This window comes from Lipophrys pholis, assembly GCF_963383615.2.
Source record: "Lipophrys pholis genome assembly, chromosome: 18".
Taxonomy (NCBI): domain Eukaryota; kingdom Metazoa; phylum Chordata; class Actinopteri; order Blenniiformes; family Blenniidae; genus Lipophrys; species Lipophrys pholis.
The window spans coordinates 513356-529111 of record NC_137646.1 but is presented as its reverse complement, the minus strand read 5'-3'; the positions used below and the strand labels follow the sequence as shown (position 1 = coordinate 529111).

The window sequence follows — 15756 nt, the reverse complement described above, 5'->3', positions numbered from 1 at the left end:
CTCACCAATTCAGCTCCCAAAAGAAACATTTAACAGACAAAATGATATCAAAATGTATTTGGAGAAATAAAAAGCCAAGAGTAAGGTATACACTATTACAGCGCCCTAAAGAAAAAGGTTTGAATTTACCTAATGTAAAATATATTATTGGGCAGCACAATTAAGAATCATAAATAAGTATGAGGAGACAGGATGGAGGGATATGGAACAAATCTCATGCCTGAATGTAATATTAGAAAGTTTACCTTTTTATTACAAAAAAACTAATGAATGAATTAAAGATGAAAAACAAATGGGTTAAAGGAACAATGAAAATATGAGCAGTAATAAAAAAGAGAATGAAAATGTCTGGTTCAATCTGCAGGGCGACTAAAATAGGAAAGAATTTAGATTTTCTTCCTTCAACCATAAACGGGCGATTTCATAGGAGGGAATCCAAATGGCTGCTCTATATTGGACGGCTTTTCAAAAAGGGAAAATATGAAACCATTTGAGCAGCTTAAAACTGAATTTGATCTGCCAACACAAGACTTTTATAAATTCTTACAAATTAGAAGCCGTCTTCTAAAACACAAAGGATGGGAATTCTTAGGTAAAGAACCAAATGAAGTAGAGAAAGTACTAATGACCAAGCTGGAGAAGAAGAAGAAAGTCATTTCAAAGCTTTAGAAAGCAGCTGAACAAGACAACAACATGAACTTTAAATAGAAATGGGAAAGTGAAAGAAAGAAGAATTGGGGGGAATCATTTAAAGAAGGACATCAAATGTTTAGGAGCATTATATGGAAAGAAGGTGAATGGAATTAAAAACACAAGATTTTCTGCTCCCACTAAATATGTCCTAATATAGTAAAACATGTGATAAATGCTGGAGGGGTTGTGGTCCAGTAGGAGACTAGAGACATATATTCTGGGACCGTCCCAAACTCAGAGAATATTGGAAAAATATACAGAAAGAGATCAAAAGAATCTTGGATGAAAACATTGATTTAGACCTGAAATGATTTTTATTGGGTTTTAAACCCAAAAATGATTAGAATGTTACTTATTGTAGAAAAGTAAAAGATTAGAGTGTGCTGGCTGGAACCAAACCCCCCCTGCATAAAGCAATGGTGGGACCCAATCAAAGATGTGCTGAATATGGAACAAGTAAGAGCAAGGTTCCAAAACAAAGTGAAGGAATGTGAAGACCTGTGGTCTCCCTATATACAAAGGAGGATTCTAACAGAATCACCCCACAAGGGACTTACTTCATTATTTACAAAGCACTCTCATTAAGATCTACTGCTTTGTTTGTTTTGATTTGAATTAACATCTCTAACTAAGGTATTTACTTGTTGTGTTTGCATTAAGCAGATTTGTTTTAGGATCATTTCATTACATTATTTAGACATTTAAGAAGCGGGTGTCTGGACACATGGTGAAAGGGGGAGAAGAATAAAGAGGTAGAAAGGTAGACATACATTCTAGGAAGGAGACGGAGGGCATCCATCTTTCTCTTTCTTTTTCCTTCTCTTGATTGGATGGAAGGTTTTTTAACAGACCTTCAGTACGGCTGTTTGTATGGAGGGACGGCTGTTTAAAGTAGGAATGGAAAAGAGAAGTTTCATTGATCTACAATCTATTTATTTATCTTTTCATTTACTTAATGACAAAAGACTAGATTAATAGGAGGAACAGAGGAGGAAGAGAAGGGAGGGTCCCACATTTGTTGATGATGTCATTTAGTTGTTTGGTTCTTTTGGTTTTTATGTCCTTCTAAACGGATATTGGAAATGTATTTGTAAGATTAGAATACTGCATGTACCATACTCATATGCTTATTTGAAAAGATAAATTAAAAAAAGGAAGTGCAACAATCTTTTTAAACATCTTAGATGTTCATATTTCTAAAATTCTAGTTGCTGAAGTATTTTAACTTGATAATTCTTCCATGTTGCCATTTGGAGCCTCACTGTTCCAGAGACAAGAGGTTTACATTCTTCCAGGTGCTTTTGCCTCCATGTTCCTCCATGTTGGTTTCACTGATACTCAGAGACAATCGTCTTTTAATATGGAAACCTGGAGCCAGGAAGTGTCTGCATCCTGAGGCTGGAGGCTTGAGCCCGCCTTTGGAGAGAGGAGGGACTATTCTCTGCTGTGATTGGACTGGAGAGGACAGGAAGTGACCAAACACAGGAAGTTGCAAACAATGCAAATCCACTGAAATCAGAAATGATTAAGAAAAATACCCTCTATGTTTTGTCAATGGCTGCTCATATTATTATTTTAACCTTGTTTCAATGTATTGTCAGGTAGTTCCAGGTGATTCTAGACGCTCTTCTCCTGTTTCTGACTTCAACTACAACTGTGTATTGATTAAAACCTGGAAACATGGAAAAGAGTCAAAGTCTGAGTTCAATCCAAGTTTCCCTCCAGAGACACAAATCCTGCTTCTGTGTGCGGTGGATAAACCAAACCCAGTCAGAACAATGGAGGTCCTGCTCCAGTCACATTCATGTGTTCATTCACACTTTTCCAGACCTGTTCTGTGGAGCTTGATTTGAGGGTTCCAGATGGTTTCCAGCAGTCTGTGCTGACGATCAACCTCCTCCTCGTGCTGGACGATAGTTTGTTCAAACTCTCCCAAAGCCTGAACTGAACTCATTGTTGCTGCACGAGATGAAATGTTTCCTCTGTGAGACACGACAACACAGCCGAGAGAGTCCAACAAGCTCCAAACAGTAGTGGAGGGCGGCTCGAGCTAAAATATCGACGTATTCTCCGTGGCTCTGCACGCTCCTGGAACTCCACTCGCGCTTGCTCCGCTCCTCCTTTTCCTGTTTCCGGTCTGACGTCACGTGATCACCCAAGAACAGTTTATGGTTACTCATACAGTATTACATTTTGAAAAGAACCGGAGAACTTTATTCTGTACAAAACAACACATGAAGTTAATGTTGAAGAGAAAAACTTTATTACCTGTTTTGAATTAATTGAGAAGAAACTGCTCTGTTGTTAATCTCTATATTTTATTGGGGAAATTCCCACTTTCCCACTGTAGAAAAGCTATCAACCTCCAGGGGGCAGCACTGAGAACCAGCTGTGCTGTTGAAAACTTGTGTGTATTAATTGAGTGTGTATTAATTATTACAGTATAAATGGCTTACCAGACAGTTAAGGAGCTGCTGACCACTCCTGCAAATCACTTCTCAACTGTTGAAATATTTTTTATTGGCTTGGAGATCGCTTTTAGAATATTTAGAAAATTCTTTACGATATAACTTGCTCATAAACAAGTGCAAAGTCACCCGTCTCCTGGACTGAAGATTATTTTAAATATTGTAGTATTCTCTAGGTCAGTGGTTCTTAAACTTTTTACACCAAGTACCACCCAGAAAATACTCGGCTCTCCAAGTACCACCACAATGACCAAGACTATACAGTAGCCTAGTAAGCCTCAGCATTCATCAAAAACAAGGCAGAGGTTTTACTCCTAAAGAAGTATATTTAATATTGTCAGCCATTGTCACATTATACACAGTTAGATTAGTAACACTACGCTTAAATATAGGAAAATAAAAGACTGTACTTAAATAATCATTCAATTAAAATATATTGCACAGAAAAGTTAAATAAACATTGTACTTAAATAAATGAAAAACAAACGAACAAAAAACAGTTCTTAAATATTAAATAAAACTGTACTGTACTTCAATGTTAAGTAAACAATGTACTCTTCTTGATTAAACAAAAATCAAAACATGCTGACTGAACTTCACACACTGCTGTATGGCTGCTTTCTGAAACAGAAACACACACACACACACACACACACACACACACACACACACACACACACACACACACACACACACACACAGAGGAAGAACAATAAGATTAAGAATAAAACTATAATAAAAAGATGGTCAATGGATTCTAGTGAATGTCTCTCTATCATTCTACTATAGATCTGGGATCCCCCCTCCCTTCTCGTGTCACATGGCCCCGCTTGAGCCAATCGAAAATGAAACATGGCTGTCATTTCAGGAAATGATGTTTTATTCACGGACTGAGTATTTCAGACGATAAATATTATGAAGTAGATAACGGCTTTAGAAGTGATCGAAGTAACTCCTCTTCCACCGTCCAATTCATCCATATTAGTAATCAGCGGGCAGCGTGACGGCAGCGTTACGTTACGGCAGCGTGGCGGCAGCGTGGCGGCAGCGTGACGGCAGCGTTACGTTACGGCGGCGTTACGTTACGGCGGCGTTACGGCAGCAGCATTACGGAAGGATGACGGCGGCGTTACGGCGGCGTGACGGCAGCGTTACGGCAGCGTGACGGCAGCGTTACGTTACGGCAGCGTGGTGGCAGCGTGACGGCAGCGTTACGTTACGGCAGCAGCATTACGGAAGCATGACGGCGGCGTTACGGCGGCGTTACGGCAGCGTGACGGCAGCGTTACGTTACGGCAGCGTGACGGCAGCGTTTCGTTACGGCGGCGTTACGGCAGCAGCATTACGGAAGCATTCCGGCGGCGTTATGGCGGCGTGACGTCAGCGTTACGTTACGGTAGCGTTGCGGCAGTGGCGGCACTCTGTGTCACGATCGCCCGTAATGTTCCGCTTAGCCACCCGCTAACCTCCAGGACTCGACGTGAAAAGTCATTTTACACACAAAATACTTCACTTTTTTCACTAGAACCAGCTTCGATAGGCCTTTTCTCACAGAGCTGCTAAATCCTGTGTTTTCAGGTGCAGTACACACTAAGTTAAGGTATAAACTCTCTACCTTGTGTTGCCGTGATGCGAACCCAGAAATGTGGTCCCTTTGTCGGGGTCAGTCCACAGAAAGCACCGCTGAATAACCGTTTTCACATAAGAACTTTATCTTTTATAAGAACTTTGATTGTATATGTCGTTCTTCATGGTACAGGGGAGGAATTCTTGGAAATTCATGTTCAGAAACCTTGTCCGGAGCTGTATAGGTGGAGATGCCCACCTGTACCCACCATCAGGTGGGCATGACAACGCTGACTGGATTAGCCTGTGACCCCGCAACTGATTAGTTCACACGCCGGTACCAAATTTTCAAGAAAATTACTTTATATAGTGAGATATGGACGTAAAAACAACAGCAGTGAAAACAGTCCAAATGAGCTTTAGGGCACAAAGGGTTAAAAACCTCCACCTCTTGCCATCAATTCTTGCCTGCTACCGTGAATAACTGTTGATGTCAGTACCGGGATCAATGTTGTCCTTTCCTCTGCAGTGACAGTCTCACAACTGCAACCCAGATTTGAGAAGATCTGCAGCAACAAGCAGCCTCACACCATCACTGGAAAGATGTGTGGATTAAAGGTCTCATTTTAGCACAACAAACCTTTCTTTTGTTTTTCCTCAGGAAGTTTTTAAGTTTTTAAACTCATTTTTTACAGAGAAGCAAAATTTATTTATAGCAATGTTGAATATAGTTACACATTAAAAAACTGACAGCAAAGAATAATGTTCCTCAGTAAAACAGTTACACTTTATATAGTTACACTGTGAAGGTGGTTGAAAGAAGTTGTAGTTTCTTTTATTGCAACATATTGGAAAATGGATGGATGCAATAGAAATACTGACCTGCAGTTCCTCCTAAATCCAGTAGGTGTCAGTATGAAGCAGCTTTGGAGACATGGGGAGTAGGAGGAGGGAAAAGGAGTGTTTGAAGTACACGGCCAGTATTGTAGATACTTTTTACTAAGATAAGCAGCTCATCTACTTTAATGTGGGGGAGAACAATGTCTCATTATTTATGAAGCAAATCATCAAAATGCAAATTTGAATGAAAATAAAAATAAAGCTTTTCTCATGATATTTGAAAGATTTGGGGACTTTTTATTCTTTTATCAGTTGATTGTGACCATAATAAAATGCAGGACAAAGATTGTAGGCAAATATAAATGACTTGTTATGAACAAACTCAATATATGCAGGGTAAATGAAATCTGCACAAAGTATCACTGCAGAACTGAGAAAGCTGATTTCTCCCACAGCAAAGCAACGCAGTAACGCCCCAGATGAAGGTGATCACAACATTGTGCTACGTCACTACAAGTAGGCTGCAGCAGTGCAGCGGTGATGACGGGGGTTTGTCCCAGTCCTCCGTCAGCAGAGTGTCAGTCTGACCGTTACAGTTCTTTCACAGCCCCACATTGGTGGTAAATCACAGGAAGTGGTGACGCTGCGTCGCCTCCACCATTAATATCAAATACATTAAGTGGTAAAAATAAGAGAACAATAATCAAATCAATGTAATAATCGGCATGTGAACCAGGAAAGTTCAATCATTCTTAAGCTGTGTACAAATTCAATTAATTTGTCTGAGTTTCATAAAATAGACATAAATAATTTTCATGATTACACATTTTTAATAGAGCCCAAGATATTTGATGGGTTAATTTTACTCTCCATTCATTAGGAGGAGCACAGAGGCTTTTTTCTTTCTTCCTTTCTCTAACAACCAATCAGCTTTCAGCAGACTGCGTCATACATGGCAACGGGGTCGACCTGGCCTCCTCACTAAGATAAAAGTTGCTTTCAACTCCTACACATAAAACACAAGAGAAACTCAGCCTCAAAACAACTGGATGGAAAATCTAAACTAAAAGAAGATCAGTGAGGAAGTTCAGCCCGACACGTTTCTGCTGGAATAAAGTGAAACTGAGTGATCACAGTGCTGTCTGTTTATATTGTCTGATGAATTAATCTGCTATAATCTCACCAAGTCAGCATTAACAAGTCAGGAATGTTCTGGCTTTGGCTGCAGCAGCAGTGTTGCTTTTAGCTGCTGGATGTGTTTTAATTCTTCATAATCTCAGAGATTAACTGCTCCTTCAGTAATCTGTAAACTGCTCTGCAGAGTTTCTCTGTCTGTGATTGGTCAGACGCTGCAAACTCCGCCCCTTTCATGTGAACAAGCACACGTAGGTCTGGGTTGAACCAGAGAGTTGATAACCTGCTTGGTAGTAACGGTGATCAGGATCAGTCAACCCAGGAAACAGAGAGATCCTGGATATGTTGATCAGGGTTCCTAGTACAGGCCACAGGCCTCAGTGTGATTGAAAAAATATTTATATTTACTTGCTGCTCAGTAAATCAGCGGCGGCCTTGCGCATGCGCGGTTCCTTCTCAGTGTGGACGCAGTGTGGTGAGGGTCTCCTCTGGTCTGACTGCAGGAGGGAGGGAGGGACTGTCAGACTGACCGCAGGTCTGTCAATGCTTCAGGACGGGGGAGGGGCTGACAGCAGGACCTGCTGCTCGTTGACCACAGTGACTGCAGAACCAGACCTGCTTTCACCTCAGAGTCGCCAAACACACTAGAAAGTCGCTAGATTTGTCGCTAGTCGCTTTTCACAACAAAAGTTGCCAACAGGACCTGAAAAGTCACCAGATTTAGTGACAAAGTCACCAAGTTACCAACAGTGACAGGCTCACACCCCTGCTGACACAGACAGGATCTTTGTTCTACACTTCTTTTGAAACTTGCTTTCTTTGCTTAACTTTGAGTTCAGCCCTTCAAGAAAGAACTATTTAGTTTTCATTCAACAGGAGAGGAGGGTGCACCATTCCCAGATGAACTGCAATACCAGGCTGATGCGTGGAGTGGACAGAGCAAGCTCCTATTCCATCTCCCTGTTCCAAAAATCAATTTAATATACAGTCCCCAGATAGGGGACATATCAGATATTAAACTGATAAGAACAGAAACTACACTTGATCTTAGCCAAAAGGCCGAGAAGCGATACCACAATGGGTCTGAGCTAAAGGGAGCACTGGATGCACAGTCACCACAAGTCCCAGTCGGACATTGAGCCGCGCCTATTTAAGGCATTTTATAAAACACAAATCGTGCAAGAGTCATTTTGGCAACTTTTTTAGTTGGCTTGAATATTTGTTGGTGATGCTTAATTTGGACACTTTTTGCAGTAATCCCAGGCTATTTACGTAGGGGGTGTAGCGGCTTCTTTCTCAGCTGATTCCTGTACTAGCCGCCAGAGATTAGTTTTGGGTCCTGTAGAAATAATTATCACACAAACAATCTGCAATGCAAATGGAACAAGAACATTAGAGTCCATGATAACGCCACATGGGAATCTTCTTTCTTCTCGTCACTACTTTGACCTATAAAGTCCATGATGTGTGGCTGATGTGTGTTTTTTGGGGGGGATGCACGTAGCACCATCCTCACTCACTGAGTTTTCACATCAGTGCCACATAATCAATCAGCAAAATGTATATTTACAGAAACAGACGACTACAGTTCACAAACTGCTCTTCTGTACTACACGGTGCTGATTTAGCACCTGTTGACTTTCAGGCCTGCGCAGTTTGAGATTAAGTCAGATGTTGTTTGGTTGTAGTCGAGCTGCCTTGCCCTCTCATCCCCTCATCCTTGACGGAGTTGTCACGTCAGAGGGCAGAACCTATATCCCTCCAGTGCGCGCACTCCGGAGGAGGAGAAAACCAAGCACATGAGTGATCGGAAGCAGAGAGTGACACAGGTGGCTCAATCAACGCGGGCAGCGCGAGCCAAAACAGCCAAAAGTATCTCGAGCGGGGTAAATCTATCGTGCAGGCGATCTCCCCAAAGGCACGTCAAAAGACGTCTGAAGAACAGCTGGTGAGCGCCGCCATGACTGTTTACATTGCGAGAGTAGGTGACTCTGTGGTGCGTTCATGCGCGCTGGGAATCAGAAGGCACGAACATGTGAACAGAACTCTTTTGATTTACAATGATCGATCGTTGATTGTGAGAAAACAGTGAAGAAAATATAGCTATAATTTTGAAATTAGAGTTTCTGAACTGTTTATTTGTATTTTGAATCGTGGATTGATTATTTGATTTACTGAAAGTAAATGTTTGATTTGCTAAAACTTACTAGAATAAAAAGTGTTAAGAATTAAGGGGAAAAGTATAAATACTTAGTAGGCATGTGGAAATTATTATTTTGTGATTTCATTTTCTCATTTTGTGATGGTAACACCATAAGACTGCTAAAAAATGTACACTTAGTTAAAATACAATTTCAATTCTTAAAGAGAAAAACACAGAATGGAAAATGTGCTTGTTGTTAAGAAAGGTGTGAAACATCTGTGAATCTGAAAACAAACCATACGTACATGTGCTTATCCTGCATTCCCTTTGTTCCTTTGAGGTTTTTCCACCTGCTGCAAATGACTGCAAAAGAAAATAAAAGCAGCCAATTCGCAAAGAGTGGAGTCCTGTGGTTCAGTTGGGAGGATGTCCTATCAAGTGGGGACGAGCTGCAGAAAAATATAGACGCACTTGACAACTACAGTTAATCGATATTACCTTCAGACAGAAGCAACACAGACCTGGATCAGCTTCTGTTGCTGCTCCTCAGAGTCCCCCAGCTTATTTTCTTTTACGAAAGCCGACATTTACCAGGTTTCCCTGTTTCAAATTGAGCGAATGTATGATTTAATGACGTTTAAGACTAGCGCCCCCACACTTCAATGGTGAGGACAGGAATTGCATGCAGGCCGGCAACTTTATTAAAGTGAAAGAGTGAAGATTCACCCTCATGCACAAATAAAAATAAATGAAAATAGCCTAGTTTAACACATGGTCATGACAAAACTGAAAACAAACAACAAACGAAAAGGAATGCACTGATGCTTTGATCCAAGTCTGGGAGGGGATCCCTCAGGAGAACGTCCCTCAGGAGAACGTCCCTCAGGAGAACATCCCTCAGGAGAACATCCCTCAGGAGAACGTCCCTCAGGAGAACGTCCCTCAGGAGAACATCCGTCGGATGTGTTATTTTAGTCTTCCCTTTATTTTCTGAGCGGTGAAAATGAGAAGATCCTTCTTCCTTCTGCCTCATACAACACGTTTGGCACAAGACTGCTTGTACATGCTTCATGCTGCATCTTTTGACTCTAGTTTTTCTATTTGTACATAAACATTTCTTCACCTATTCTTGCACCACTTTCTATTTATGTATTGTAGACAGTCATTGACTTATTTTGCACCGTTTTCTTTTACATGCTATTTTGCTGCTGGCATTCTCTGTGAACAGCAGAAGAAGAATTTCATCGTACAGGGGAAACAGGTTTGGTGATTTGCATATGACAATAAACTGGATTTTAATTTAAACTCTGAATAAGGATCTAGAAGAGGGGAGTTGTTCATTGCCGTATAGCTTCATCTTTTTTCTTTTTCTGTCCTCCCTTGCTTTTGACTTATATGGTTGTATTTGGGTATAAATGATCAATACTGTAATTGAAGAACAAAGTTTGCAAGCTCTTTCCTTCTACAGCATTCCTAAAGTGACTTTACCTGGTGTTAAGAGATTCTATTCTTAAAATAACTGCTCTGCTTAAAAACTGTGTGAAAGATACTAACTTGCTCTGAGGAAATTTGCTAAGCGCATGACTAACAATCTGCTGAGGTCAGCTCTAATGAGAAACAACTTTAGTTGATGGTTGCAGGATGCTGCCTGTAAAATGTGCTTATCTCAGTGTTTGTAGGAGACAAAGCCTGTGAAACAGGAACTTGAGTGGGGGGATCGAAACCTAGACTACAATCGGAGGAACCCCGTCACAACTGGTCCCTTTTGATGACCTCCCTCAAGTACCCCTTGACCCAGCCTGGCTTCGTGACATCCTGCAAACCTCAGCTAACCCTGCGGTGACCCCGTGACTCACCATCTGGACAGTCCTGCCCCTGTGGGCAGATGAATGCATAAATACACATGTTGCATCGGCAGACATGCTCGCAGTTCACGTCGCTCGGTTTAGAGTAGGAACCAGGACCCAGAATTCTGTAAATTGAGAATATTGCTTGCTTACCGCACTTCAATATAGTTTGATAATCAATTTTTAAGAAACCTGACTCATGTGTCTTTCTTTAGTTAGACTGGCAACAAAAGGACTTGTGGTGCGAATTGAAAGCACCCAAAACTGGTAACTTCTGTTGAAAATACTGTCATTTCTTTATTGATGAAGCAATCAGGCCTTGGCATGCAATGATGGAACGCTGCATTTCTTCGATGGTGGAAAACAAATGAATGACTGACAGATAAAAAGCTTAAAAAAAAAAAAAGGATACCTACAAAAAAGTTTGTTTTGGGGGATTAGCATTGGCAGTATTCCTCCACACTGACTCTGTGCACCGTTTGCAAGTTATCCCTGTGTATGTGTGGGTTTTCTCACATAGCCAGAGCAGTATAGTGAGAAAAGGTGGAGGCCAGAGTGAAAGACTGTCGAAGTTATTCTTTAGAAAATAAAGATCTTCAATGTGATTTACTACAGTGACACAAGTTTGGTTGGAAAACAACTATTTATTTATTTTAAATCAAGAACTGAAATGAAAGATGAAAGGATGAGACCAGTCACAGTCATGAAATTATGATCCCTGGTCAAATCTTCCCCTCACGTGCAGTACATACAAACCCCCAGCAGATGTCACTATAATCACGCCCAAGCGCTTGTCAATCGCTTTCAAGGAAGCTTTCTCAAATTTCACCACCACCAAGCAAAGGTGCAACAATCCACAGAACAAAATCAAAATGGCAAAGCAAAATCACAAATCCAAGAATCCACGAGACAAACAGACAACATCCCTGCATAATGTCGCCTTTTTTAACTTGTGTGAACAATATAGAGAGTCAGGACGAGAGGACAGCCCTGAGCAATAATATGGAAATGATTTAACGATGACAGAAAAGTGGAAATAGCTTCATCAAAACTCATCCCTGCCACTCTTGCAGTGACATTAATTACACAAAGTGATGCAATGCATTTATTATATATCATATAATTCCCCTGGAAAGTGACTTTGAATGTAAAAGGTTGAAATCCTTCCATGTGCGTCTCCAGTTGGATCCAGTAGTTTCAAGTAATAGACCTATTCCTCACAGACTGGGGTGGCAGGCCGTACTTCTCGATGAGCTGAACAACAACACACGCAGAAAATATGTCCATATTAGGAATTAAATTTTTTTTTTTTTTTCAAAAGAATAATGAAAGATAAATGATAGTTAATACTAAAATGTTAACTGATATTAGTCCCACCTGGTCCAAAAGAGCCTCCTTTTCATGTTGTGATAGTTCACCACCTGAACTGAAACTGACTTTGAACCTATAGACATAATCTGTTGACAGAAAAACAGAGAAGCTCACAAAACAAAACCCAACGCGTTCACATTGTGCCTGGATAAAACACATGAGGTTGCACTTTGTAGGTGTATGGTTTGAGGTGTTCCTGTGATCAGGAGCCGATGAAAAGATTCTGGAAAAGAAAAATCTCAATTACAAAGAAAGAAAAGCATACTTACAGGGTCCATCTGTTGTAAGAAGTGTCAAGCAGTCAGGTTTACATGGAATGAAGTAAACGGAAAGACGGCATTCATTATACTTAGAAATTCTGTATGTACATTTAACAGTAACTTAACTTTAACATGTGTTGCTTGACTGTATAACTCAGGGACGAGGGAAGAAAAACAACAAAAAAACAGTTTTTTCACGAAAGTATTTTGTTTTTCTATCGTTCATCTGTTTGATGACACGAGTCAAGACGTCTTACCAGTGACTGCATTAATGCTGACTCCACTGCTTCTGACGCTCCCAAACACAGAGAAGACAGTGAATGTGTACTCAGTTGCAGCAGAGAGAGATGAGACTGTGTGAGTTACTGGTCCGTCTCCATCTGGTGCTCTGATGTTTGTCTCGGTACCATTAAACTGGAGGATGAAGCTGATGTTGTTGTTCACTTTGTTCCACTGCAGAGTGACGCTGGTCTGATTTTGTCCTGTTGACCTGAAGTCTTCTACATGAGCTGGAGCTGAGAACCACAGAACAACTTACTTACTATCAGTGGCAGAAGTGAAACAGAATGACCAAACATGTTTGTATCTTGTGTTTATAGAAGCACCAATTTAACACAACATACATATAAACTATTGTTGCATAGCAGGTTTATGTAAATCGTTCAAACATTTGCATTGTAATCCAGTGACGTGCCGAGAGATGAGTCACTGATTCTTTCAAATATTTGTAAATGGAGTTTATGAAAACATTGTTTTTGCAACAAGAATTTGCAAGGATGGAATAAGTCTTATTGTGGGATCTCAACGCCACAAGCATGCAGTATTTAGTAGTAAAAATAACATATATATTACTTGCTGTGTAACAGACAAAAGGCAGTTGGATGGAGCAGTCTTCATCTGACCACAGTCCTGACTCCAGTGATGTAGCGACGCACGTCTCGCCTGTAGTGTTGGGCTGGTTGTTCTCCCAGTTTCGATATAGAGAGTCACTCCCATCAGACCAAACTTTTCGCCGATACAGACCAATCCACACATAGTTGCCATCTGCAACTCTCTTGACCATTTCATGTTCGGGCTCGTTTCGTATGCTGTGGAGGGAAGAGTAGCAGATCTGCATCGTACTGTATGTAAAACAAATTCACTGATTCATGGATGGAATGAACAAATTAGTGAGTTCATACGGTACCTGGCCAGATCGACATAATTCTCTCTGCAGAACCTCTGAGCTTCTGTCCAATTTCTTAATGTTTCAATCCAAACAAAGGTTGCTTTTCCATTCCATGTACCTGGAAATATAGACACTTTTTTTTCTTTAATAAACAAAGAATGAGTTCTTCTACTATTTGCTGTGAATCAAAAAAAAATAAAAAGCTGAATATTTGACAGTAGAGTCTAAGGCAGTGACTTATTCAACACATTTACACACAGCCTGAAGTATTGACATTTCTGGAAGCTCTTGTCAAAAAGTAATGCTTTTAAAATGTTACTCTTTAAAAAAAACTCACCACTGAAGCACACAGACCGACGATTGTAACTGCAAGGCCCGTCATTCCATTTGTCATTGTATGACCTCCCAAATTCTCCACAGTTTTCTCTTCCATCATAATTGTCAGGCTGACCACTGTACCAATTTCTATACGTCGCCTCTCCCTCGCCATAGAAGCTGCTGTCATTTAAGGACCACATCCAGCTGTTTTGCAAGTCATCATGAAGACCAATCCAGGCTTTTCCTGCTCAAATAAAAGATGTTGATTCGGTCAAAAACAAGACAATTGAAACTTGCCATTGTGGATTATTCTGTGTGTGTTGGAGCCATTTGAGACTATAAATGTTCTTTGTCAAATTGGTGCAAACTTAAGTGATGATAAGAAATACTATTTAAAGTTTTCCTATTTTTGTGTTTTTTAGTTATTTTGATCATTAGAAATGTGTGGATCTCTCCTCCTCCTCGTCAGGCCTTCCTCCTTAGAATCAGGAGGAGGTGAAGCTGTGAGTGTGGAAGGAGGAGGGAGTGATGGTTTTTCTACCGCAGGCACACAAGCCTGTACAAACTAGAATTTATATTAAGTGTTTGTATTATTTAAGAAAGTAAACCACTGAGAATATTTTTTGTTTGTTTAAATAAATAGTACATCTTTATTGTGAAACCTGGAAAATCTCTCTGCGAGTGTTTTTTACTTTCTGCGAGTGGAAAATCTCCTCAATGTGCAACTCTAAATTTAGATGTTTGGGACGAAAGACGCCACAACAGTGTGTGTCAAATACGGTGCAAGTATTCAGGACTCACCAGTATCGCTCGAAGTTGTGTTTCCAACTGCATCAACGTCAGCTGCACTTTCAATAGTGGCCAGATCAGTGTAGTCATCCCTGCACACACGCTGAGCGTTTGTCCAGTTCAGAGGAGTATTTACAAAGTTGTAGTGAGTTTGGCCAAAACCTACATTGGTGATCACTCCTAAAGCAAACCAGAATATACAATGTATTAATCAAAAGTATGCTCCGTTTGATTTGCTCTTCATCTGTCACTATTTTCCTGTTTGGATGTTTTTCTTTCCATCCCCATTGGTTCCTGTTTTCTCCTGAAACACACCGATCCTCCTCAGGGGCCTTGTCATCCTAACAAGCTGCAGCAACACTTTAGAAACATGAGCTACAGATGTAATTGCCTTTTTAAAATTGCACCAACCTGTGAGAACAAAAAGCACCAGTCCCCTCTCCATGAGGTAAACCTTTGAAAAGATGCAAAAAAAAAAGTATTCTTTCATTTTAAAGCTTAATTCCTGATCACATTATTCATGTACACGCCACATCTGATATGGAACATTAGGAAACGTGTCATAAAATAATTAATATTAATCTAAAAAAAACCTTTAAAATATACTGGACTCACCATTGTCTCTGTAACCTCCGGAGCTCTTGGGAACACCGACAGTGACTAAAGGCTGGTTTGGCTCCTATCAATTTTCAGCAGCTGTGACTGAACAAAGTGTCGCTCTGCTGCTGTATATTCTGTGTTTTTTCTTCTTCCTCATGTTTCTGTGTGCTGGGCGGAGTCAACAAGACCTGCACTGGAGCTGAGCTGCACACCTGAGAGTATGTAAATAAGTAAGTACGTAAGTAAGTACGTAAGTAAGTAAGTAAATTTTTTTTCTTTAGCGCTTTTCACAGACATGGAGTCACAAAGTGCTTCACAGTAAAAACAAATAAAAACAGATAAGAGAAAAAAACATCTTAAAAACACAACAAATGTCGACAGTCGGCAGCGTGGGTCGATTAGACTAGAATGTTTTGGCAAACAAATGTGTTTTTAGGCACTTTTTAAAGATGTCCGCTGAGTCCAGGGAGCGCAGGTCAAGTGGGAGTTCATTCCAAAGTCGGGGTGCGGCAGCTTTGAATGATGGGTCTCCCCGGGTTTTAAAACAAGTACATGGAAC

General features: G+C 40.5%; 1 protein-coding gene across 1 annotated transcript; it reads right to left on the bottom strand.

Annotated features, from left to right (window-relative positions):
- Positions 1-11318: 11318 nt before the first annotated feature.
- LOC308123488 (C-type mannose receptor 2-like) lies at positions 11319-15045 on the bottom strand. Its single transcript, XM_080485998.1, has 8 exons — positions 15009-15045; positions 14610-14777; positions 13828-14052; positions 13509-13608; positions 13175-13410; positions 12580-12837; positions 12069-12148; positions 11319-11945 (listed from the first exon to the last, which is right to left on the bottom strand). Exons 1-8 carry the CDS (start codon positions 15040-15042, stop codon positions 11889-11891), a joined length of 1158 nt encoding a protein of 385 aa, XP_080342124.1. The 5' UTR covers positions 15043-15045; the 3' UTR covers positions 11319-11888.
- Between the last annotated feature and the right edge of the window lie 711 nt (positions 15046-15756).

Excerpts from the sequence above, each read along its gene's own strand:
- LOC308123488 (XM_080485998.1), bottom strand. The coding sequence starts at position 15,042 with ATGGAGAGGGGACTGGTGCTTTTTGTTCTCACAG. Across the intron at positions 14,778-15,008 it reads GGTGCTTTTTGTTCTCACAG|GAGTGATCACCAATGTAGGT; the intron begins GTTGGTGCAATT and ends GGTTTGCTTTAG. Across the intron at positions 14,053-14,609 it reads CACAACTTCGAGCGATACTG|GAAAAGCCTGGATTGGTCTT; the intron begins GTGAGTCCTGAA and ends TTATTTGAGCAG.